A 23,990-nucleotide genomic window follows, 5' to 3' on the forward strand; every position below is an offset into this window, starting at 1 on the left:
TAAATATGGTGATGATATAAAAATAAATCGTTAGCCTTACGCTATCAAATTCAACTTCAAATAAAAAAATTCAACATAAACAAAGAGAATAATAACAAGAAAAAATAATTATGATGAATAAACTGATATAAAATGATCGTACTTTTAAAAATCTGTAGAATATTTAAATAGAGATTATTTAGATTTATAATACCAAAATAAATTAAAAAATGACAATAAAAAAGAACTATATAAAAAACAATAAAGAAATAAACACCCCAAAAAATTTGAGCAAAAGATAATTTGTGAAAAAAGAAAGGAGCAGAGAGAACAAAAAAAAAAGTATAAATAACATAAATACCAGCCCATATAAAAATAATTACACTCTCTCCTACTTTTTAAATTATACATTATTCTCTCTCTATTAATATACATAACATAGCTGACATATATATAGCATTCTGTGTATATGTTGTGATTTTTATAATATGCGTAGGGAGTTAGCTTTAGATCTATCAACGAACAATAAACATTTCATAAGAAAAAAAAGCAGAATTGGAAGTTTCAATCTCAAAGAAAGGTATAGGTTTAATTTTGCATAGTCATTTCAATTTTTTTCTTCCAATTCTAAAAAAGAAAAATCCGTCAATAAATGACGAACGTGCTGCAGCTACTACTTTGACTCCTTTTATGCAATTATAAGATTTTTTATAATATTAAAAATATAAATAAATTATGTATTTGTGTAACTTTTAGAAAAAAAAAAGTGGGCTATGACTTTGAAAAATGGGGCCCTCTATGTCCACTTGGATGAAAGTTAAAGGCCTCACACACGTATTACGAGGAATGTGAGGCCCAGGATAAAATTTTCCCTACTACTGCTACTAAAGTTTTCTTCAATGCATTACTTCATTAATATCCCACTACACATTTTCGGGTAACATTCTTTTACTCTTCCATCAGAATGAATATTCATTTAGTTAATCAGCTACGCTACTAATATTTCCGTTGTTGGAGTTGGTAAGCAGATTGCCATGAAAAATGCCATCTATATGGAAAGCATTTTCACTATCTTCGAATTCCCATCACTCTTCTTCTACTTCTTTTCCCACTACCGGGAGTACTTCTCCGACAGATTCGCCGAATACACGGCGTATTTACGGGGGAGGAAGGAGGCTAACTAGGCAGAGGAAGTTGAGGCATGTTAGTGATGATGATCTTGGTTTACGTAGACCTAATATTCAGGCGTTGATTATTGATGAACGTTCAAAGTCTTTGCCGTGTTCTCCTGATTCTTATGCTGAATTGGGCTCGAGTTCGAGGTCGCCTCATCGGTCTACGTCCTCTGCCGTGCCACTGCCGTTGCCTCTCCCTGAGCTGAATTGTCTGCCCAGGCAAAACACGCCGGTTAGAGTTGACAGGGATCCGTTAAGCCCTCTTCGTGCTAGGTTAGTAGAATATTTAACGAAATTATTTTAAACTCCAACTAAAAAAATGCTACTTTTTGTGTGTCAATTTATGTATCAGCATTTAACTTGGCACAAATTTTAAAGAGAGAAATGTTTTTGAAATTTGTGGTCAAAAGCACTACTTGACCATTTATATGGAATAAATCATTTTATTAAGGGTAGAAGGACAAGTTTAAAGTTAAATTGTTTATAGAAATTAGAAAGTTCATATTTTTTTTACACGGACTAGAAAAGAAAACGTGTTGCATAAATTGAGACGGGGAGTAACTTTCTCACTGAAATATTCATATAGCCAATTTGTATTGGTTTGGGATTGAGGCACAGTTATTTTTGTTCTGATGATGAAAGTTTTTCACCTAAATTAACTTTAGCAAGGGTGTGACCTAGTGGTCAATGAGGTGGGTTGTGAACAGTGGCGGAGCCACCTTGTATTGAGGGGGTTCGAACCCCCTTCTATGGAAACTTATACTATTTTTGTACTATTTTTATATGGTCAAAAATATTTTATGTATATATAGTAGATGTTGACCCTTCGACGAGTCCGTATGTTTACTTCTAAATTCCCTCAATGAAAATCCTGGCTCCGTCACTGATTGTGAACTTGAGGTCTCATATTTAAATCTCAGCAGAGTAGGTGGTTCTTCTCATCTGTTCTAGTATTGGCGGAAAAAGTTACCTTATATCTATTGTTGCCAGTGGGAGGTGACAGATATTTCGTGGATTTAGTCGAAGTGGACGAAAGCTGCCCAGACACCATGGTTATCCCCCCCAAAAGGCATGTACTGGTTGACTGGCAGTAGGTAGTTGGTTCTTAGTTGAAGTAACCCTTTAGGGCTGGATTCATTTTTTTGTAAGAAATAATTGTGGTGTCTAGGCTATCTTACCTGCCACCTCCCACCAGTAAAGATAGGGGGTAATTAGCAAGTTATTAGGTAACTCTGTCCACCAAGGTTAGCACTTAGCATAGATGGAAGTAAATCACCTGGTGTTTTTGTCTTTGTTGGGATTTGAACGTGAGACCTCATAGTTGTCAACCCACTTCATTGACTATCAAGACGGGCCCTTTTGGGCGCTTTTGGGGTGAATTGATTGCAGTAACATTATAGGTCATTACCATAAAAGAACCATTTTTTCCCTTTTAGGGTTGTGGTAATTGCAGTAACCTTTAGTACCTAAGAGGTTCACCATAAATGTTGGTTTGGATTTATGAAGATAGTGTGGTTTGTTGTTGGTTGGTTTCCCAGAGACATATTGTATTGACGACATGTAACAGTTCTAATTTTGTGTTGCTTGGTCTTAGTATCAAATGATGATATGTAGTGTGCTATTTAGTTTTTTGGGGAAATGTTTGATTAACTATGATGATTTCATAAGAACAAAAACCGAACTCTAAAGTGTTAACCTGTTGCAAGTTGCAGGGATCCTTCTGACCAAACTCCAGTTGAGGTGAAAAGTTCTCAGCATCCAAGATCATCTACTCCGACTTATCAGCGTAGGGGGTTTCCTCCTGATCTGAATGCTGAGGGTGTTGAGTTCAGGTTGAATGTTCCTCCCAGAAGTGCCCCAAGTAGTGGTTTTACAAGCCCCATCCGAAGCCCGAAAAGGTTTAGTACACAGGACCTTTTTCATCCTCCCTCCCCTCAGGCCTCATCATCACCTTCAGAGGCTTACTCTTTCCAACTTTCACCCACAAGGGTTACGAATAGCGCTGGTCATTCTCCACCGAGTAGCCCAATATTTCCAAGTTCAGCTAACAGAATCAGGAATGACAAAAGTGGTGCTGTGCATTCGCATCATCAATCTCTTCCGGAAAGTTCTCTAGCTTGGAATGAAACTAACAACATCAACGTGCACCCGCTGCCCCTTCCACCAGGAGTTCCAAGACAACCAGAATTGTGTACCATCTACAGCAACATGGACAAACCTTGTGTATCACCAAAAAAGGGTCAATGGCTAAAGGGGAAGCTTTTAGGTCGTGGTACATATGGAAGTGTATATGAAGCTACTAACCGGTAAGGGATAAAAGCTTGCTTAGTGAGTAACTCGGTGGGACTGTAACATTTCTTTTTGTTTTTCCTCCCTTTGACAGTGAAACCGGTGCTTTATGTGCAATGAAAGAAGTTGATCTTACTCCTGATGATCCTAAATCTGCTGAATGTATAAAGCAGTTAGAACAGGTGACTTCCTCGTGTCTTCTTAGTCTACATAATTAATATGTACATAAACTGCAAAGGCATATTTGAAAGGCCAAATCTTTATTAGTGAAGTCAGCTTTAAAAAGTACTTAATAAGCTTGTTAAATCCACTTTTGAGCCTAAGCATCATGCTCCTGAAGATGCAAAATCAAAAATGTATCCATAGAGCTACTTTTATTGATCATATTCGTTGACTTCATAAGCCTCTCTTCACATTTTGCATCAGCGAGAAAATAATCCGGAATGTTGGTTACTGGCTTGGGGAAAGTTGAGGTTTCATATTACTGTATTTTATTTCCACTTGCTTATACACAGTTTATTGCATCTGAAAGGATGAGGCTTTTGTACTGCACTGCAATGACTATGGCATGTTTTTCACTTGTTTATGCTATTCTAAATCAATTCTTTCTTCCTTCTGTTGCAGGAAATAAGAGTTCTCCGGCAGTTAAAGCACCAAAATATTGTTCAATACTATGGCAGTGAAATAGTAAGAACATCTTTCTTGTTCTCTTGCCATGTTCAGATATTGAAAGATAAGTGCTGTTGCTGTGCAGATGGAAGACCGCTTTTGCATATATTTGGAATATGTGCACCCCGGATCAATTAATAAGTATGTTCGGGAACATTGCGGAGCTATGACAGAGTCAATAGTTCGAAACTTTACTAGGCATATTGTATCAGGGTTGGCTTACTTGCATAGCACTAAGACAATACACAGGTAGATACTGGTTACACCGAGTGGAATATGTCACTTGATTTAAAGATTTATTAATGGAACCACTAAAGCGTTTGAGTTGCAATTCTTGTTATAAGCATGGAAGAAACTATTTTCTTTTACAATTTTTTTCTAAAAAAAACATTTCGCTGACAATGATGATCAGTCTAATGGGTGGTTTCAATGATTTTTTCTGAGTAGGGACATTAAGGGAGCAAATTTGCTTGTAGATGCATCTGGCGTTGTCAAGCTTGCAGATTTTGGGTTAGCAAAACATGTAAGCTTTCAAAAATTCTAATGCCAAACTGAATATGCTACTCCGTTGTTTGTTCTAGTTTAGTGTTTTTCGTTTTTTCTTGTAAACCCTGATCTGTAGTGAAATGAATGACCTGAATTTTTCATCAATTACTTTTCAGGCATACCTTACTGCTGTAATTTCATATTGTTTCTCTTTTTCCCCAGCTTTCCAGCTGTGCAACTGATCTTTCTCTGAAAGGGAGCCCTCACTGGATGGCTCCAGAGGTAGGCATCGTTAATCTACTTTGCGGTTATTGCCTGGGTTCAGTTTTCTTTCCCCTCTATTTATTGGCTTGTACTTATGTCTAGACTTAACTTTAAATGCAGGTAATGCAGGCAGTGTTGCGCAAAGATGCCAATCCAGAGCTTGCCTTAGCTGTTGATATATGGAGCCTGGGTTGTACTGTAATTGAAATGTTTACTGGACAGCCCCCTTGGGGCGATCTTAGTTGGGTAAGTGTTTAAAGCATTTCATTTTTGAGAACAATGTAATCGTATTACAATTCGAAATATATTATGAGCTTTTAGCTTGTAAAATACGAGCATGGCTAGCTGATTGGCTTAATCCTAATTAGGCCAGAGCTATGTTCTTACTTTTCAGGCATTCTAGAATTGATTTCTGCAAGTGTCTAAGTGTTCATGCTTTGGCTTATTAGGTGCAAGCTATGTTCAGCGTGTTGAACAAATCACCACCTATACCAGAAAAATTATCGTTAGAAGGAAAGGATTTCCTTCAGTGCTGCTTTCGAAAGGAACCTGCAGATAGGCCATCAGCTATGACGCTGCTTGAACATTCTTTTTTACGTAATACCAGTTCTTGTGAGCATAGTATCTCCCTTGCTGGCTACTCAGAGGATTCTCCAGGGATGAAATTACACGTGAGTGGTGCATGCAGCTGCTGATGTGACATTATTGGTTAACGTCACTGTATTATTTGTCAGATTCTGTAAAAAAAATTTCCTAATGGTTTTAAACTCTGAATTCGTTGCATTTCATGATAACTTGCAGAGTCCCCCGAAGAACCCAATTAACCATAAAAAGGAACAAAAACCACTGTTACCAGGAACATCTGCCAGGCATGGAAAATCACCATGTAGCAGGTAATAATTGTCTTTTACCTCCTCTTATCTGTGTTTGTCATGTTTGTTAGATATCAAACGCTTTATTCTGTGAGATTATTCTCGTGTTAGTATGTGCGTCCATCTTATCCAAGTTAAATTGTCTCTTCCAGTGAAACTTGCCAGCAAACTCATCCTGAAACCTGCAAATATGGAGCAGCTTCCTACCACTCTCCACGTTCAGCACTTGAAGCCCTTCCCTGTACAATGGAGCTGAACTCGAGTCCACGTGCAGCCAGCCCCTCAAGTGTTCCTAGTAGCTTCCGCCTGGGACCTGAAAACACTAGTCCTTATAGAATCGTAGGAAAGGAAATTCCAAACCTCTGCATAAGATCATAATAAATAAAAAGCGAGGGGGAAACTCATGTACAGATCAGGATTTTAGATGCAGAATAACTTCAGTCAGATGATTAATTAAAATGTTGTCATATGCAATGTAATTCCCATATGCATTCACATCTTTTATGTACTACTGTTATTGTGTTTGAAGCTATCAAAGACTTGCATAGTTTTGGAACAGATTCATGAAGAATTGAAGATGGCTCTCAAGTTAATAGTTTAATTTAGATTGGAAACATGACTTAGGATGTAAATGTTTGTCTTGTACTTGGCTGTTAACTAGATGGACATTTATTCCAAGTACTCCTGCTGATAGCCTGAACTGGGTAAGGATCAACAATTATGCTACAATTAGTTATTTATGTATTAACTATAATTATTCTAATTTCTATCGTGCATAAAATAATACATAGATTTTCTCGTAACTTAAACATGTATTAGTGCGGAAAAGAAAAACATGAGCTAAGTTATATTAGCAGTGCTATATTTTGTGTAAACAGAAAAAATCAACTAAACATTGTACAGTATAATTTATGCTAGATTCTGTGTGGCTGTTGTTCTTCTTCATTTTTATAACCAAACAACGTACACAATTATTATTCTGTTTTTAATACGTAAATAACTTCTCTGTCACAAATAACCCCGTCATTATTAAGCATCATAGTCATAATCTGGACATTCGGGATAGCTTAGTGGATTCATGCCAATTATTTAAGCCTTGGCGTCGTTTGGTATTCGGCATGAAATAAGTAAGAATATCAATGAAATTATTTTATCCATCTTTTATATGAATAGTAATCTTACTATTTTAATATAAATGATGCAATAAAATAATCAGAAATTAGCTAATACCGCAAATCAATTGGAACCGGGCTCTCTTCACAGCCCCTAAAGGCATTAGAAAGAGATTTAATCCGTTGGTGTCATAATTTCAATCAATAGAAAATAATAACAAATAACGTTCTAGTACAATCTCACAAGTAAGAACGTAAAATTAAATATAAAATAAAATTATCTTAAATCTTATGTTGAGATTATTATCTTTATACATGAATCAAAACTTTTAAGAATGAAAAAAATTTCTCTAAAAAGAATTGTGATAGAGTGATAAATAGTATATTTGTAATGACCATGAATGTGAGTTTCTTTTTTTTTTTTTTCCAACAAAGGACTCCAAGTGGAATAAAAGGAAAAAAATAAAAATTTGGAAAATTGACACTTGCCCCCTTGTATTCTCCTACTCTTTTCATTTTGCCCTTCGTTTTGAATGAGAAAGCGCGCAGAATTCTCCGATTAATGGAAGCAATTGGTAACTTTAGAAAATGGATCCATGAAAATCATTCATAATTTATGGTGCTGTGCTGCTTTCAATTGAAAAATGGAAGGTCCACAGAGTTTAATCAGCAAATTACACACTTGCTATTCCGACGGCTTACACTTTGCGAAGCCAATTTCCTCCTTACGTACTAACGAATTTGATTTAGTAAGTTCTTTTTCTTCAAACCCTTTTCATATTTCGCTACGAGGATTCATATAGCCCACTCAATTTTAGTTTATTCGTTTGTATTTGTTTAAAGTTTTAATCTTTGATTTACCCCTTTTGATATTACGCTATGATGAGTAGTTGGTTAATTGACCAGAGGGAGTTCCTCGGATGATATGCACCCCTTACTTTCAACCCGAAGGTTGAGTTTGAGTCACCAAAGGAGCAAAAAGGTGGGAGCTCCTAGGGAGGGGTAAAAAAATAAAAGATAAAAAATAAGTTTTAATCCTTAATCTACCCTTTTGATATTATGCTAATGAGTAGTTAGTTGATTGGTTAAAAAAAAGGCAGTCCGGTGCACTGAAGCTCCCGCTATGCCGGGAAGGACCGAACCATAAGGGTTATTGTACTCGGAGGTTGTTTTCACTGCTTGACCTTGTGGTCGCACGACGAAAACTTTACTAGTTATACCAAGGGCCCCCCTCAGTTGGTTGATTGATTGATTTTTTTTGCTTAAAGTTTTCATCTTTAGTTTACTCATTTGATAGTATGCTATAAGTAGTAGTTGGTGATTGATTTGAATTTGCCTAAAGTTTCATTTTTAATTTACCCTTTCTGATATTACGCTATGAGGAGTAGTTAGTTGATTGATTTGAATTTGCTTGAAGTTTTAATCTTTAATTTACCCTTTTTCGCCCATTGTGATTTTTTTCCTCTTTAGGTGAGAAATGTGCTGCAAATATTACAAGGTTTATCCGGTACGTTGTTGTATTGGGATGAAGTAGGGCGTTGTTTTCGTGTTCGGAGTGGGATATATGTTAGCCATCTTTCGCATACAAGTCTTTATCATGTTCTGAATCAGTTTACCTATGCTGCAACATGTTTAAAGATGGTAGAAAGTAGTATTAACAAGGTTGCGAAATCTGTTCCTTCTCCACCACCTACTTTGAGGGCATTTTGTTGCTCAATCTCCACTTGGCTAACAGTAAGTATCTACTTTCGTTTGCAGTTTTTGGGGGTTTGCATGTGTGAACAGCTTTGTAATGTTTTTACTTGAGCTGAGGGTATATTGAAAATAGCCTCTCTACCCACGAGGTAGGGGTAAGGTCTACGTACACACTATCCTCTCCCGACTCCACTTATGGGATTATACTGGGTGTGTTGTTGTTGCTGGGTGTTTATATGCGTATGCCATTTGTATAGAAAGAAGATGACTTTTTCCCTTCTTATTTTATGGAGCAGTGGTTGCGGAATGGTGCGTTGAAAGAGGAGATGAAAGTGGTCGACTCATGTAGTTTAACTACTCCAACCCTCTTGGGATTGTCAAGTTCTTTATCAAGGTTTGTATATAGAATCCAAATGAATCACCTTGTGAATGAAAGTTTTGAAAAATATAGCATGATTTGAAAGGGAGCATTGATGTAATTGGTAAACTTGTTGTCGTGTGACCAAGAGGTCATGGGTTCAAGGCTTTAAGCCGTGGAAACAACCGCTTGCATAAATGCAGGGTACTATGTAAATAAACTCGTGTGGTTCGACCCTTTCCTGGACCTTGCGCATAGCGGGAGCTTTAGTGCACCAGGGTGCCCTTTATAGCATGAATGTAGTTCAGTGATGTCAGTGTGATTAAGCATAATAAAAAGAAAAAAAGGTGAAAAATACCAAATATACCCCTGGCGTTTGCGTTTTGTCTTTAAAAAGGAATAAAGAAAAGAATTTATCTGATGAAAGAAGTTTTGAAACTCTATCAAATGAAAGAATTATGGGAAAAGATGGAAAGAATGAAGATTATGTAGGATAGTCATCATAGAAGTAAATGTAATTTGAGCCAGGGATGTTAGAGCTGAACTGTGGTTTCAAGCGAAGATAAGTGGATCGTTGGTTTTGTTGTAATAGAAGGTCTAGTATAGTTATGATAAACTAAAAATAGGATAAACCAAAAGGGTGGCAAAAAGAGTTTTTCCATCAATGGGAAATTACAACAACTAGGAATATCTTCTTCCTAAGATTGGTAAATCACAATGTGTTTGATGGAGAGCTATATGAGAGAAGTAATTTGATCTTAACCTCTATACCTATAAATAGTCATACATCTCAAAATTCTAAATTCCTTTGTGTTGGATATTTGGCCTAGGCTTTGGGGCACATCCTCATACCTATAAACAAGGGAGTTGCTTATTGTCTGCCTCCAACTTCAGTTACATGTTTTTCTTGATTGTAATCTATGCATCTCATGTTTTGCTGTCTTTCTTTTTTACTTTGTTTATGAACATGTGGGTATCATGGCAAAAATTCTGAAATCAAGAAATTCCAGGATTTATTTCTTCCTACACCAGCTGTTGTATTGCGATCTTGCAGCAGTTAATATTGCTTCTTGAAGAAATAGGTTTGGACCTAGATGTACTCCATTTGTCCCATTTATGTGGCACACTTTCCTTTTAGTTTTATCTCGAAAAGAGTGACAGAAAAAATCTTTAAATTTCCCATTTTCTCTTTCTACCACTCCATGGAAGTAAGACTAGCAACCCGATAATGAGATGAAATATAGCGCCACAAATGTCTATAGTCTGTTTTAAACCACAAGTTTCAGAATAGCTATAGCTTGTTTTAGACCACAAGTTTCAGAAGTCTTTTTTTGCATTCTTAATCTCCATATCCAGTCAAACACCGGTTCATAAAATAGGACAAAGGGTATAGATTAACCTGCCCATTTTTATTTTTATTTTGCTATAAACATGCCTTTTGATTGTTGTTCCCATCTTTGACGTACCTGTGGCTCATCCTTGTTGCGTCTTCTTTCTTTATAAGGGTTTTTCTTCCTGGATTTTCTTCTACATTTTTGATTGTGTATGTACATGTTTGCATGAAACCCTTGTCCTTTTGAAATGCCAAGGGGGAGTCTAATGGCTCTCCCTTTTTGCATGCCTTACCCAAAAGAATTTTACCGGCTCACTTGTTTGACTGGTCTCGCTGACAGTTCTTTTTCTGTCCTCTTTTTAGGGGTTATTAATAGAAGTTCCTGACAAGATATATCAATGCAATATTAGTTTGTGTGCAGGAACTGAATTTTTGTTTCAACTAGTCCAAGGGGCCATTCCACAAGCTTATGATGAGACTAATTCTTCTATCTCTGCCACAACTTTTGCTGTGCATATTCTTGATTATTTATATAAGAAGCTGACTGAAGTTTGCCTTGTCCAAGGTGGCGAGGTTTGAACTGCTTTCCTTTGCTCGAAATATTTTCTGACTCTTTCATCTTATAATTTATTATCTTGAGTAAATAATTTCAGGAGGATGCTTACAGGATGATATTACATGCATTTGTTAGCAGTCTTTTGCCATACATTGAGGGCCTTGATTCATGGCTTTATGAAGGAATTCTGGACGACCCCTTTGAGGAGGTAAGTTTCTTTTGATAGTTGTATTAGTGGAAGTGAATGATTTCATGTAGCTTTCAACATGTATCAGAATAGTAGCTTCCAGGAGCATATCTGCATGTTTCAACATCATAAGAAAGAAAATGGACACATTTACATTAGAACTTGTGAAACTCAGTTATGGTTTGTGAGAGTGATGCCCCATCATTTTTTATCTGCACACATGTATAAGAACAATTGGAACACAGAAGATGTTCCCTGTAATAGCAACTTATAAGGAAATTGTTCCTCAAATATGTGTATCCTAATCGCTATAAGCTTTTACTAATAAACAAAATACTTTTTGTTTATATGATCGTCATTATCTTAGCCATACCCCTATAGAGGTTTAAAAGTGTCTTAGAAGGTTGGAGTAGGATGACTACCAAGCTATTTAATGCTATATTAGGAAGTGGTAGGATGCTTGACAAGTTGAGAAAGAGTATTTTAGTTCCAATTTATATGAAAAACCGAGAGATTCAAAATTGTGTGGACTATCGTGCATTGAACTTATGATTCGTAGATGGAACTTTGAAAAGAGTGACTTGGGGACATTACAAGAGTGACTGAGCGATTTTCATGGTTATGTTATAGCAAATGGTTCAGCAACACCTATATTTAGACATTGATGTTCTCTAAGACAATCTTATGCCTGTATGTTTTTTATGCAGATGTTCTTTCGTGCTAACAAACGAATTGCAGTTGAGGAGTCTGAGTTTTGGGAGAAGAGCTATCTACTGAGATCTGCAAAATTGGACAATGGCTGTGTTACTGATTCTTTGCTTTCAATAAAGCGAACAAATGATGTGAGTAGAAAAGAGCTTAATGATGCGTCTGGTTTGACCAAGGAAAAAGAGGCAAAGGAGAGAGATTCGGATGTGTGTCCTCTGTTTATCAAAGAGATTGCCAGGGATATTATCTCTGCTGGAAAGTCTTTGCAGCTTGTACAACATACTTCTATGACATCCTCAGTATCTGCTAGTGGCCGTATTGCTGGGTTAAGCTTGTCAGAGATCTTTTGTGTCACCTTATCGGCTCTTATTGGCTATGGGGATCACATATCTGAATACTTTTTCCAGGAGGAGACAACTGCTCCTTTAGTTAAATCATTTATTGGAGGGCAAAAAATTGAAGGAAGTAACGAGAGCTTCCAAGAGATTACATGCTCAGATAAAGAATGGTGTAAGTTCTTGGTTGATACCATGGCTCAGAAAGGAAGTGCTGGTCACCTTTCATGTCACGCTCTTGGAGAGGAAGTGTATAACTTTGATTTGAAAGGTGATAAGCTAGGTTTAGATGGAAATGGTATTCTATCCTTAGGATTCCATCCTGAAAATCCAGCTATAACTACCAGCCACAAGTTTCTTCATGCAAATAGGGATGCTTGGGGCCCATTGAGTTTATCTAGAGAGTATTACCTTCCCCCTCTTAATGATGAGGGATTAAGGCAGGCAATATTCGACGGAAGTGCTGCATCATTTGTGGCAACTAAATATACGAACTATACCTTTGGTTTTCAGTTTGGTGAATCTGAACGTGATCGATTAAAGGAAGATGTCAATTTTCTGGAGGAGTTGTTCCCCTTTCCAACTCTTCTTCCTCCTTTTCAGGTACTTATAACCTCAGTGGTCATAAAACCAAAAATAATTTAACTTATTTTCGACATGCTTAGCATTCCTCAGCCTCACTTCCTAAGGCGCTGGGTAGGAGGTCATTTATCTTCGGTACGCAATTTAGCCTAATATTTTCTTCTTATACCAGGTCATATCATGTAAACAAATAGTACTTTACACCTTTAAAAAACAACTTTCAAAACAATGGATGTGATAATGTAATCTAAACCGTAAATCCATCTGAAAATTCTATAGTTTAGCCAAATTTGTTTTGGTTTTGTCATGCTCCTGCTGTATTACGGTAGAAAATTAGATGTAGTGCTCTTCAGCAGTGGTGGATAGCTTATTCTGAGACCAACTTCCCTAATTAACTGAATCAAATTTTATAGTTGCTTCATTGAGAGCCTCCTACTTTCTAGGAGAGAAAATCTCACTTTCCGGTAGCTTTCACCGGAATTGGACCCTCTTTCAAGCCACCAATAATCACCCACTGTGATTATTGATAAACACCTTAGAATCTTTAAGCTAAAGGATGGAGGAAAACAGAATCTACTTCAATGCAGGGTTTAAATCCTTTGATATCACTAGATGGGAGACTGAAAAGGCCGAGTGGTACGAGTGGGTGGAAAGGAGTAGGAAGATGATGCGCAGATCATCAGTGAGCAGGAAGGTGATGGAGTGGATATGTGTCTTCCTGAAAGAAGCATCAAAGGGAAAAAGAAGGAAATCAGGAGATGGAAGCTGGCAGAAAGTGATGCAAAGCACTTCTGTACGAAGAAGTATAATGAATATGGGAGGTTTATTAGCATTATAACATTAAATAGAGGGGGGAGAACAGGTCTAATCATTCCGGAAATAGCAGTAAATGCTGGGTGATTGGACATTGCTTCAAAGATCGATAGTTTCATTAAATGCCAGAGGAAGAAGCAGCAGATAACACCAAGCTCAAGGTATATAGAAGCTGATTATCCCTACGCAAGTGTTATACAAGAGAGTAAATGGCAAACTAGGAACATCCACACAGCTGAGATCAGTAGCAAGAAAGGAACTGTAGAAGTGCTAGATAAAATGGATGTCCAGGAGGATGGACTATTAAGGAGATGTCTAGTTGGGTATTGCAGTGAGGAATCAAAGGAAGGGCCAACTTTAGCTGATATCAGAAGATGGTCCACAACAACATGGAAGAAAGTTTTCGGGGTAAACATCTATGAGTTGTACGGTGAGATGTTCCTCTTCGAGTTCCCAAATAGATACATGGCGGAGCAGACCATTCAAGGTCAATGGAGATGGAAAAATTACAGATTTCATCTCGAATGGTGGCAGCCAACAATTGGGTGCATCCCAAGAGCAGCAACTGTGAAGAAAACGTGGATTAGAGCTGTGGGGATTCCCTTGCATCTTTGGTCCAAGAATATTCTTAAGGAAATAGGCGAAGTTTGCGGGGGTTGGGTTACTACAGAGGAAGAAATAGAGCTTAAAAATCACATGAAATGGGCCAGAATTTTAGTTTCAAATGATGGTAGCAGCATCCCAAGGGAGGCGGCGACATCTCGAAACGGCGTCATGTACCACTTTCCAATTTGGGCAGAATGTCAACCACGGTTTGAAATCCTGCCGGAAAAACCAGTCGGAGGAGATGAAGCACTTTATCCAGATAATGCCTTTGTACAATGGGTAAGAGAGGAGAGCCTCTGTGGAGAAGTACAAAAAATTCTATCAGAAGACAGCACATGTGTACAGCTGGAGAAAGTGTGTCAGCAACATGCCAGGCCCATGTTTCATTTAAATGAGACCTCTGTAGTGGGCTGTTTACATAAGCCCAGTCCGAAAATGCCACAAAACTCATTTAAAGGCCTAGATTTAGCTACACAGGTTATTTTAAACAATCTACAAGTGGAGAAACAGAGTATTACAGAAGCCCACAGTGCTTTTAACTTTGCTGAAGACATAACAACACAAATATCTCAGCATGACTCCTCTCCAGTAGCAGAACAAAGGAAATCTTTCGCGAAGATGGTGATGACGACAACTGAGGTTGAGAATAGTAGTGCCTCGCCAACATCGGATAAGGAAGAAGATCCGCAGGAGTTAAGGAATTGCAATAGCAGAGGTGCGGAAAGTGAAAATTACGGAATAACTTTCTAGAATGACAACACTGAAATTGTCAATTGGGAGGTAGAGGAAGCGGAACCAATAATGATGCGGCAACAACAAATTTTTCAAGGGAGAGAAAAAGAAACATCAGGGTGCAACAAAACTTGATAAAACTGGGGAGAATATTTGGGGTTGATTTCCAAGGACTCGAAGAGGAGGCCACAGAACTCTTAATGCAGATAGACAGCTGCCGGCAAGCAAGAAGACTAGACCACGATATTGAAGTCAAAAAGACAAGGATAAATGGTGCACAAGAATTGAAAAGTCTAGTATCTTTTGATGTTAAATTCAAAAGCACAAGGAACAGGAAGAAGGGGGAAAATACAAGCTCTAGTTCTAAATGAAATTCAAGCTAGTGTCTTGGAATGTTAGGGGGCTGAATAATAGAGAGAAGAGGAGGCTAGTGAACAGTCTGGTGTGGGGGTGGAAGGCAGACATTATTTGTCTTCAAGAGACAAAATTAGAAGGGAATGTTTCAGAAATGGCTAAACAAATTTGGGGAGGGAGGTGGGTTAGACATGCATATCTTGAAGCAAGTGGAACAAGGGGGGGTATATTATTGATGTGGGATGAGAGGGTTTGGAAGGGAGAAGTTCTGGAGATAGGAATGTACTCGATCACTTGTAAGTTTGAATCACAACTTCAAACTTTCAAGTGCCACATAACAGGAGCATTTGCTCCCAATTGTTACAAAGAAAGAAGAATAGTTTGGGATGAGTTGAGCTCTGTGAGGGGACTGATGGAAGGGCCTTGGGCCATTTGTGGGGATTTTAATGTCACTAGATATATTTTCGAGAAGAAGTATGGTACAAACAGAACAAGGGGCATGCGGGAGTTTTCAGACTTTATTGAAGATATGAAGCTAGTTGACTTGCAACTAGAGGATGCTAAGTATACGTCGTTCAAAGGAGACCAACATGAAACTGCTGCCAGGATTGATAGGTTCTTAGTTTCCAAAGAATGGGATGATAGTTTCCAAAACATGAAACAACTCCTACTTCAAAGATTGAGCTTTGACCACATCCCTATAGCACTACTTGGAGGGCCCTAGGAAAGGAACAAGAACTATTTTAAATTTGAAAATTGGTGGTTGGAGACAGAAGGCTTCATTGACAGAGTCAAAAACTGGTGGTCCCTTTTCAATTTCTCAGGGAGGCCTGACTATGTCCTAGCTTGCAAGCTTAAAGCTTTGAAATCCAAACTCAAAGAATGGAGGAATGGGGAGTCTGGAAACTTGGGCATACAAAGGAAGAAATTAGTTGAACATATGGCAGACTTGGATGATAAGAGGGAAGGTAGAGCACTCACTGATGTGGAGACGGCTAAAAAGTCTGAATTACTTCTAAAATATGAGGAGTTGCTTAAGAAAGAGGAGATTTCATGGAGACAAAAGTCAAGAGTTCTCTGGTTGAAGGAGGGTGATAAGAATACTAAATTCTTTCACAAAATGGCATATGCTCATAAAAGATACAACAATATTGACCAATTGGTGATTCAAGGAGAACTTACCAAAGAACCAAGCGGAATTGAAGAACCAAGCGGAATTGAAGGAGAAATTGTGGACTATTACAAAAAGTTGTACACAGAATCCATCCAGTGGAGACCTATTTATCAAAATACTCAGTTCCCAGTTCTAACAGAGGAGGATAGGGTGGCTCTCCAAAGCAACTTTGATGAAACTGAAGTTTTGAGGTGCCTCAAGTTGTGTAAGTTGTGTGCATCTGATAAAGCACCTGGGCCTGGCCTGATGGTTTCACTATGGGTTTCTTTATCAAGTGCTGGGAGGTGGTGAAGCAGGACATTATGGACACTTTTCAAAATTTTCATGATCAGGAAGTGTTTGAGAAGAGTTTTAACGCAACTTTTATTGCACTTATTCCTAAAAAGAAAGGTGTCAAAGAGTTGAGAGATTTTAGACCTATAAGTCTGAGTAGCAGTATTTACAAACTGCTTTCTAAAGTACTGACTGAGAGACTGAAAGGGGTGATTAGCAAGTTGATAGATTCTCAGCAAATGACATTCATTAAAGGGAGACAAATCATGGATGCAATCTTGATTGCCAATGAAGCTGTTGATTCCAGAGTTAAGCAGAAGAAACCAGGAATTCTTTGCAAGCTGGACATAGAGAAAACGTATGACCATGTTTACTGGAGATACCTTGTGAAAGTATTAGAAATGATGGGTTTTGGGCAGAAGTGGTTGAAATGGATGAAGCAATGTATCTCAACAGTCAGCTTTTCAGTTCTAGTCAATGGTTCTCCGGCATGATTCTTTCAATCATAGAGAGGACTCAGGCAAGGTGATCCTTTGTCACCTTTCTTGTTCCTAATTGCTATGGAAGGACTGAATAATATGATCAAGACAGCGAAATTGAGAGGTTGGATGAGGGGTTTTGAAGTAGCCAGGGAAAGGGTTGACAGCCTGGAAGTGACACACCTTCAATACGCGGATGACACACTTATCTTTTGTGATGCTGAGGAAGATCAACTGAAGCATTTAAGGGTAATCTTGGTTTTGTTTGAAGGGGTTTCTGGTTTGCATTTTAATTGGAGAGAGAGTCTAATGTACCCTATTAATCAAGTCAACAATATGAGCTGGTTAGCAACAATTCTTGGTGGTGAAATTGGCACTCTGCCAACTACATACTTGGGATTACCTCTGGGAGCTAAATCTAAGTCCATAGATATATGGAACAGTGTAATTGAGAAGTGTGAGAAAAAACTAGCCAGGTTGAAATCACAGTACTTGTCTATGGGTGGAAGATTGACACTAATCAATTCAGTACTTTACGCTCTTCCAACTTACATGATGTCCCTTTTCCCATCCCAGTAGAGGTCATCAAGAGGTTGAACAACATTAGGAGAAAATTTTTGTGGCAGGGCAATAAGGAAAAGAAAGGATTTCACTTGGTAAAGTGGAAATTAGTGATAACTGGGAAGAAGAATGGTGGTCTGGGGATTAAGAACCTAAACTTGCAAAGTAAAGCTCTTAGAATGAAATGGTTATGGAAGTTTGCAAATGGTAGCCAATTGTTATGGAAAAGGGGGATTGGGGCTAAATACGTAGCAGAAGATGAATGGATGACCAAAGTCGTGACTTCTCCCTATGGGGTCAGCCTTTGGAGATCCATTAGGAACCCGTGGGATGAAGTGAAAAGCAACTCAAAGGTGAAAGTGTTTGATGGGGCCAAGACCAAGTTCTGGAAGGACAACTGGCATGAGAAAGGCAACTTGGAAGAGTTATTTCCTGACATCTACAGCTTAGTCACATTTCAGCAAGGGTATATAGCAGATTTATGGACACCGCAGGGTTGGAACTTCAACTTCAGGAGACAACTTAATGACTGGGAAGTTCAGAGGGTAGCTAAATTTGTCAACACAATGGAGCCGTTCAACGGACTCCAAACAGGGGAGGATATCTTTTGGTGGACCGGAAACAATAGAGGAGTATACAAAGTGAATAGAGCTTATAAGTTGATGGATCAGACAAACCAGCAAAATATAAATTGGCCATGGAAACAAATCTGGAAAAGTAGAACACCACACAAAGTATCATGCTTTGTCTGGTTGCTGGCCAAAGAAGCAGTCCTAACTCAAGATAATGTTATGAAGAGAGGGATAACCTTATGCTCTAAATGCTTTCTTTGTGGGGAAACATTAGAGATTGTTAACCATCAGTTTCTACACTGCAAGTACACTCAACAACTATGGAGAGTTTTTTTTAGTCTTAAAGGCATTTCCTGGACTATGCCTAGGAAAGTCTCTGAGGCTTTAAAGAGCTGGGAAGAAGCAGGAGCACAGGCAAAGGACAGAGACAGATGGAGACTTATCCCTGCTGCTATATGGTGGGCACTATGGAAAGAGAGGAACTTTAGGTGTTTTGAGGGCATAGAGAATAGTGTACAGAATGTGAAGCTTAGCTGCATTCTACTGTTATGTTTTTGGTGTAATCAGTTCTACTCAAATGATACTGTCTCTATAATTGATGTTTTAGACTCAATTTGGTCATAGAGCAGTAAGATTTGGGACCACTTGTAGATAAGGTTTCAGTACAACCTATGTACTGTTTTGTGATATCATACAAAGTTACCAAGTTCAATTTTTTTTTTTTTTATAGTTGCTTCCATTAAGAAAGTCAGTTCTAACAGATTGTTACTGCTTATTATTTAGTTAGTTGAGGTTGAAGTTTGTGCTTAGCATGCATCACATTCACCATGACCTTTAAATTACAGCTTTTCTTGAATTTCCAGCACCATTCTCGTCATGCAAATGTCAACTTGCAGCGTTTTCTGCATGTAATTGCATAACTCTTGATCTTCCAACATCCTGCTCTTACTTCTTCCCTTTGAAATCTGCACATTCTCATTTGGTTATTGAACAATGTGCTAAGCATTGGATTTGGGTTATAACAAACATTTCTGTGATTGACTGTCAAGAATGGTTCCATGATTGAAATTTAACAGATTTCCTAATTTTTTGTGGACCTTCAGCTGGAAGTGCAGCTGTGTCAAGATTAGGCTTTTAGCTTGTTTCTTAAATGAACTTAGTTTAAATAGATCATATCAATTCATCTGGCTAGTTATGGTTAATATTTGTCTTAGTCTAGCTTTTATTCCATATTTTCCATCGTTTGAAATTTCGAACTTTACATGATTTCTGGAACAGGAGGAGGATCATGTATCAGAGGTGTTCCCTTTCCAGGAAAATAGCACACTCCCTTCAAGGACCTTAAACTGGATTGGGAGGGTTGAACCAAGGAATACTCCGTTGCCTACAGTTATTCTTCAAGAATGCCTTCTTGTCTTCATTAAAAAACAGGTAGTAGCATGTAGTCATCTAAAATACCTTTTTATATTTACATGGTTGAGGCTTAATATGTCCAATTGTCTCTTGTTACACACTGCAGGCTGATTGTATTGGCAGGAATATTTTGTCAAAATTACTGCGTGAGTGGAGACTGCTAGAAGAGCTGGAAGTGCTGCGTGCTATATACTTGTTAGGCTCGGGTCCGCATTTGTTTTTGCTAAGCTAGCTTGTTAGAAGTCACTCGTCATTGGCATTCTTTACAGGATTATTACATTGCTTACGTCAGGTGATCTGCTTCAGCACTTCTTGACAGTGGTCTTCAATAAACTAGACAAAGGAGAAGGCTTGGATGATGATTTTGAATTAAACACAACACTGCAGGTCTAATTGGTCAACTCAATCCTTTTCCTTGATTCATTAGTTCCCTTCTATCTTTCGGCAGAATATATGTATATTTTTTTGAAACTGAGTCTGTCGGCAGAATCATTCTATGAAGATTTTTCTCTTACGTTGTCAAAGTGGCATCTAGTATCATTGTACATGCATAATCAAATATACATACTAGACAATATTTTGAGGCAAATGAAACATCATTAGATGATTATAGTTACTAGGCTACTTGGTAATTAACGTAGAGTAAGCTGTAATATAGTGGACAATATTTTGTAACAAATTTCAATTAACTACATTATCTTGAAATAGATAATTTGTACTTGTACGAGACTACTTGATAGTTAACATATATTAAGTTATAAGCTTTCTGTCATTTTAGGTTGAAGAAACACCGATAAGTGGACGAGTATTTCAATGTAGATAGAGTCTAGACATAGGAACGGAAGGGTTTTAATACTTCAATGGGGTTCTTAGAAGGTAAATTAATGCAACATGCATGAAATTAGTTGGGAGGCTGCATGTTAAACCACATTGTTTTAAAATCTATAGGGACCTTTTGACCTATTTTTACTCCACAGGGAGATTATATGGAACATTGAAAATCCCTAGAGAGTAATACCCATCATATCATTATTTATGCGTATATGGTTTTCCTTTCAATTGAGTAATGCAATAAAGTCTTACCTTGTTTATCGTTACCAAACATTCTGTATTCCACCAGAAAGGTATGTTCCAAGAAATCAAGACAAGAAGACAGCAGCACTTCTCTTTTTAAAGAAAAGGAAAGAATGTTTTTTGTGTTAAACAGGAAAATGAATTGTGTTGTGCGAGCTGGTATGGACACCATTGTTATCCCAAAAAGAAAAAAAAAAGAATTGTATGACTAGGGCTGACTGACCTCTCTATAATATCAGAAAAGGAGGATAAAAGATCAAGTAGACTCTCTGCTTTTCTTTAATGGTTGGGAAGGGATTGAACTGAAACTACTGCAGCCTTTGATGTCTCTAGAATCCAATTGTCTGAACTTTTAAATCTTTTCTGCTACTGACTTCTCTAATTTCAGTGAGGAAGCTCCTTTGTATTTACTTAACCTTTGTTATAATTCAGGAATCAATCCGATACTCTGCTGATGCCACACTATTAAGCACACCCGACTCATTAGTTGTGTCTGTAACAAGAAATACTGCCACTACTGAGGATGACCAGCGTGATATGCCTCTTCCAATTTCGACACCTCGCAAGAGTCGAGGGCAGAACTTTGGCATTGATGGTCTGGATTCACTCATGTTTACATACAAGGTTTGCAACTTGTTTTCGGGTGCTTTAGGCTGTCTGATCTATGGTGTCTTACAGCCTTGTCATATTGTGTTAATGTTGAAATGTAGCAGGTTCCTTGGCCCCTTGAGCTTATTGCTAATACAGAAGCAATAAAGAAATATAATCAGGTATCCAATGGATTTCTGTAGTTGCCCTTAAGGTGCAATCGATTTGAATGTTCTGTTCAGAAGTTTATTGTCTTCTTTAGGTTATGAGGTTCTTACTGAAGGTCAGACGTGCAAAATTTGTTCTTGATAAAGCTCGAAGGTGGATGTGGAAGGTCTGCTCTATGTTATCCTATTTTATTACAGTTAATTTGGAAACCAATAGAAATCGGTTGCTATTTCAATAACAATTAAGTATCCCACATTGGTTTGAGGGATGGGCTATTTGTATGCTTGCATGATCTTGGACAATCCTCACCGCATGAACTAGCTTTTGGAGTTGACGCAAGCCCAAGGTCCATTTTCTTTTAGTATGGAACCAGAGCCCAACCCATCTTAATTTTGGTTTATGTGAAGTTGCCCTGATGTTATATTACGCTTCTGATATCCGATATGGTCATGCGAGGGAGTGTTAAAGTGTCCGTCATTAATTAAGAGATGGGATGTTTGTCCACTTGTATGGTCTTGGACAATCCTTAACTCATTAGCTAAGCTTTTTGGGGTTGAGTCAGGCCCATGGTCCATTTTCTTTAGCAGTAGTGTACTTTATGTCTTCTAACAGAGATTCGTTTGCTTGCTCTTATTAGAATGTCAAGTCCAGTAACATAATCATAGCAACTTTGTCTCCCAGGACAGAAGCTCCGCACCTATTAACCGGAAGCATCATTGGTTGCTGGAACAAAAACTGCTACATTTTGTGGATGCCTTCCACCATTATGTGATGGACAGGGTGCTCTCTCTCTCTCTGATAGTTATAATTATCGAAACATGGCGGTTTAATTCTAGAAAGAAGAAATTTATAGTTTGCCCTTACATTTTTATATGTTCTCACAAACAATTACTAATATCACAAAATTACTGCATTTCTACTCTCTGTATTACTAGCGGAGTTTATGGCCCTATTATGAGGTAAATGCAATTTCTAACATCAATCAACGCTCTATCTCGGACAAGTTGGGGTAAATGCTGCTTCTGACATACTTGATAAAATTGATGAAATCGTGATTTCACAAAGCTCTTAGAAATAGAAAAAGGTTGTCTGTTCATTATCTGCTCTTGACTGTAATTCCATTAAATATTAGTAAAACATTGGCCTTTGCAATCGATTGTTGCTACATTTTATTACTGTTAAGCGTCTCCCACCATGTGACCATGTAGGTGTATCACAGTGCATGGGGTGAACTTTGTGAAGGGTTGGCTGCAGCGAGATCATTGGATGAAGTCATTGAAATACATGAGGCTTACTTGACGTCTATTCAAAGGCAGTGCTTCGCTGTCCCAGAAAAACTGGTATTTTCACATGGATGCACTATTTGTTTCTTTTTCCTCCTTCCCAAAACATGGAAATGAAGCATCAAGCCATGAGGCGTTAACTGGAAACAATTTCCTTATTCCAGTGGGCATTGATTGCTAGCCGCATCAACAGTATTCTTGGATTAGCTCTGGATTTCTATTCAGTACAGCAAACTCTTAGCAGTGGAGGGGCAGTTTCTGCTATCAAGGCGAGGTGTGAAATGGAAATCAATAGGATAGAGAAACAGTTCGATGACTGCATAGCTTTCCTCATGAGGGTACCCTTCTTTTACTCCCTTATTTTGATTCAGCTAACCACTTCGATATCACAGACTTGATTAGCTCTTAATATCATTTTGCGAAATTTCAGATTCTATCGTTCAAGCTCAACGTGGGACAGTTTCCACATTTGGCAGATCTGGTTACCAGAATCAATTACAATCATTTCTATATGTCACATAATGGGAGTTTGATATATGCACCTGGCTCCAATGCTGTCCCTTCTAAATCAGGAAAGTTGTTTGCAGGCCAAAGAGATTGAAGCAAAGCTAGTTGGGATGATTTTTTGTGTTTTTCTTTTTCACTGTACAGAAATTTATAGTAAAGAGCCTCTTCATGTATTTTATTAATTGAGAGAATATTCTACTGGTTGGGATGAAGAATCTGTAGTACACTAGTCTGTATTTCATCATCTTAAGAGCCATCAGGCAACTGCAGTGTAACTGTTGAGAATGCTGTTATATCCATATCTGTTACTAGCTTTGTATAATACATGTAAAGGTCTTTTCTTTTTCAATAAACCAAAAAATCAGGAGGCCAATGTTGCACAGTTTGAAATTGAATCTTTTTCGTTTGGTAATAAGGGCGATTTCATTTAAATTAGTTATCGCTCCTAGCGTGTGTAGGAGCCAAAAAGGAATAGTTCAAGGCCACGTCTCGGCCATGTAGGTTAATGTTCTAGTATTTAACTGAACGGTTAAAAGTTTTGCCAATACTGGCATCCCTAATAACATTTAACATTAGCAGCAAAAAGTGGTACATAAGCTACTACAGTAGGTTCTAGGGAATAGTCGACCCTAGTGCCATCCTTCGCTAGGCAATCTGCTACTGCATTTTGCTCCCTGAAGATTTGCTGTGGTGTGGCTGCTTCCAGCTCTTGCAGTAATGACCTACACTCAGAAATAATGTTAGCATACAACAGGTGTCCTTGGTTTAAAATGTTGATGCAGTTGATGAGTCC

At 37.9% G+C, this 23,990-nt stretch overlaps 2 protein-coding genes across 4 annotated transcripts; both read left to right on the top strand.

The window, feature by feature from the left end:
- Positions 1-832: 832 nt before the first annotated feature.
- LOC107867121 (mitogen-activated protein kinase kinase kinase 5) lies at positions 833-6,350 on the top strand. Of its 2 annotated transcripts, none has more exons than XM_016713234.2 (11): positions 833-1,427; positions 2,867-3,460; positions 3,538-3,625; positions 4,068-4,130; positions 4,198-4,361; positions 4,560-4,635; positions 4,821-4,880; positions 4,983-5,108; positions 5,312-5,533; positions 5,664-5,755; positions 5,887-6,350. In XM_016713234.2, exons 1-11 carry the CDS (start codon positions 1,021-1,023, stop codon positions 6,110-6,112), a joined length of 2,118 nt encoding a protein of 705 aa, XP_016568720.2. In that variant the 5' UTR covers positions 833-1,020; the 3' UTR covers positions 6,113-6,350. The 2 variants fall into 2 exon arrangements, with proteins under 2 accessions (XP_016568720.2, XP_047267151.1); XM_047411195.1 differs by having other exon boundaries at positions 849-1,427; positions 2,861-3,460.
- An 834-nt stretch (positions 6,351-7,184) lies between these two features.
- On the top strand, positions 7,185-23,521 carry LOC107867120 (gamma-tubulin complex component 5). Of its 2 annotated transcripts, XM_016713233.2 has the most exons (16): positions 7,185-7,595; positions 8,317-8,580; positions 8,838-8,935; positions 10,643-10,805; positions 10,886-10,996; positions 11,683-12,621; positions 19,443-19,595; positions 19,684-19,783; positions 19,870-19,964; positions 21,084-21,275; positions 21,365-21,421; positions 21,502-21,573; positions 22,089-22,187; positions 22,616-22,747; positions 22,855-23,028; positions 23,121-23,521. In XM_016713233.2, the coding sequence occupies exons 1-16, from the start codon at positions 7,491-7,493 to the stop codon at positions 23,289-23,291; spliced, it is 2,925 nt and encodes a 974-aa protein (XP_016568719.1). In that variant the 5' UTR covers positions 7,185-7,490; the 3' UTR covers positions 23,292-23,521. The 2 variants fall into 2 exon arrangements, 1 of the variants encoding a protein (XP_016568719.1); XR_001673097.2 differs by lacking the exon at positions 23,121-23,521 and having other exon boundaries at positions 22,089-22,491; positions 22,855-22,978.
- Positions 23,522-23,990: the final 469 nt, after the last annotated feature.

The sequence above is a fragment of the Capsicum annuum genome, chromosome 4 (assembly GCF_002878395.1).
Source record: "Capsicum annuum cultivar UCD-10X-F1 chromosome 4, UCD10Xv1.1, whole genome shotgun sequence".
Lineage (NCBI taxonomy): Eukaryota > Viridiplantae > Streptophyta > Magnoliopsida > Solanales > Solanaceae > Capsicum > Capsicum annuum.

Excerpts from the sequence above, each read along its gene's own strand:
- LOC107867121 (XM_047411195.1), top strand. The coding sequence starts at position 1,021 with ATGCCATCTATATGGAAAGCATTTTCACTATCTTCGAATTCCCATCAC. Across the intron at positions 4,362-4,559 it reads AGCACTAAGACAATACACAG|GGACATTAAGGGAGCAAATT; the intron begins GTAGATACTGGT and ends TTTTCTGAGTAG. Across the intron at positions 5,534-5,663 it reads CTCCAGGGATGAAATTACAC|AGTCCCCCGAAGAACCCAAT; the intron begins GTGAGTGGTGCA and ends GATAACTTGCAG.
- LOC107867120 (XM_016713233.2), top strand. The coding sequence starts at position 7,491 with ATGGAAGGTCCACAGAGTTTAATCAGCAAATTACACACTTGCTATTCC. Across the intron at positions 8,936-10,642 it reads TTGTCAAGTTCTTTATCAAG|TTTGTGTGCAGGAACTGAAT; the intron begins GTTTGTATATAG and ends ATGCAATATTAG. Across the intron at positions 21,276-21,364 it reads CACTCATGTTTACATACAAG|GTTCCTTGGCCCCTTGAGCT; the intron begins GTTTGCAACTTG and ends GAAATGTAGCAG.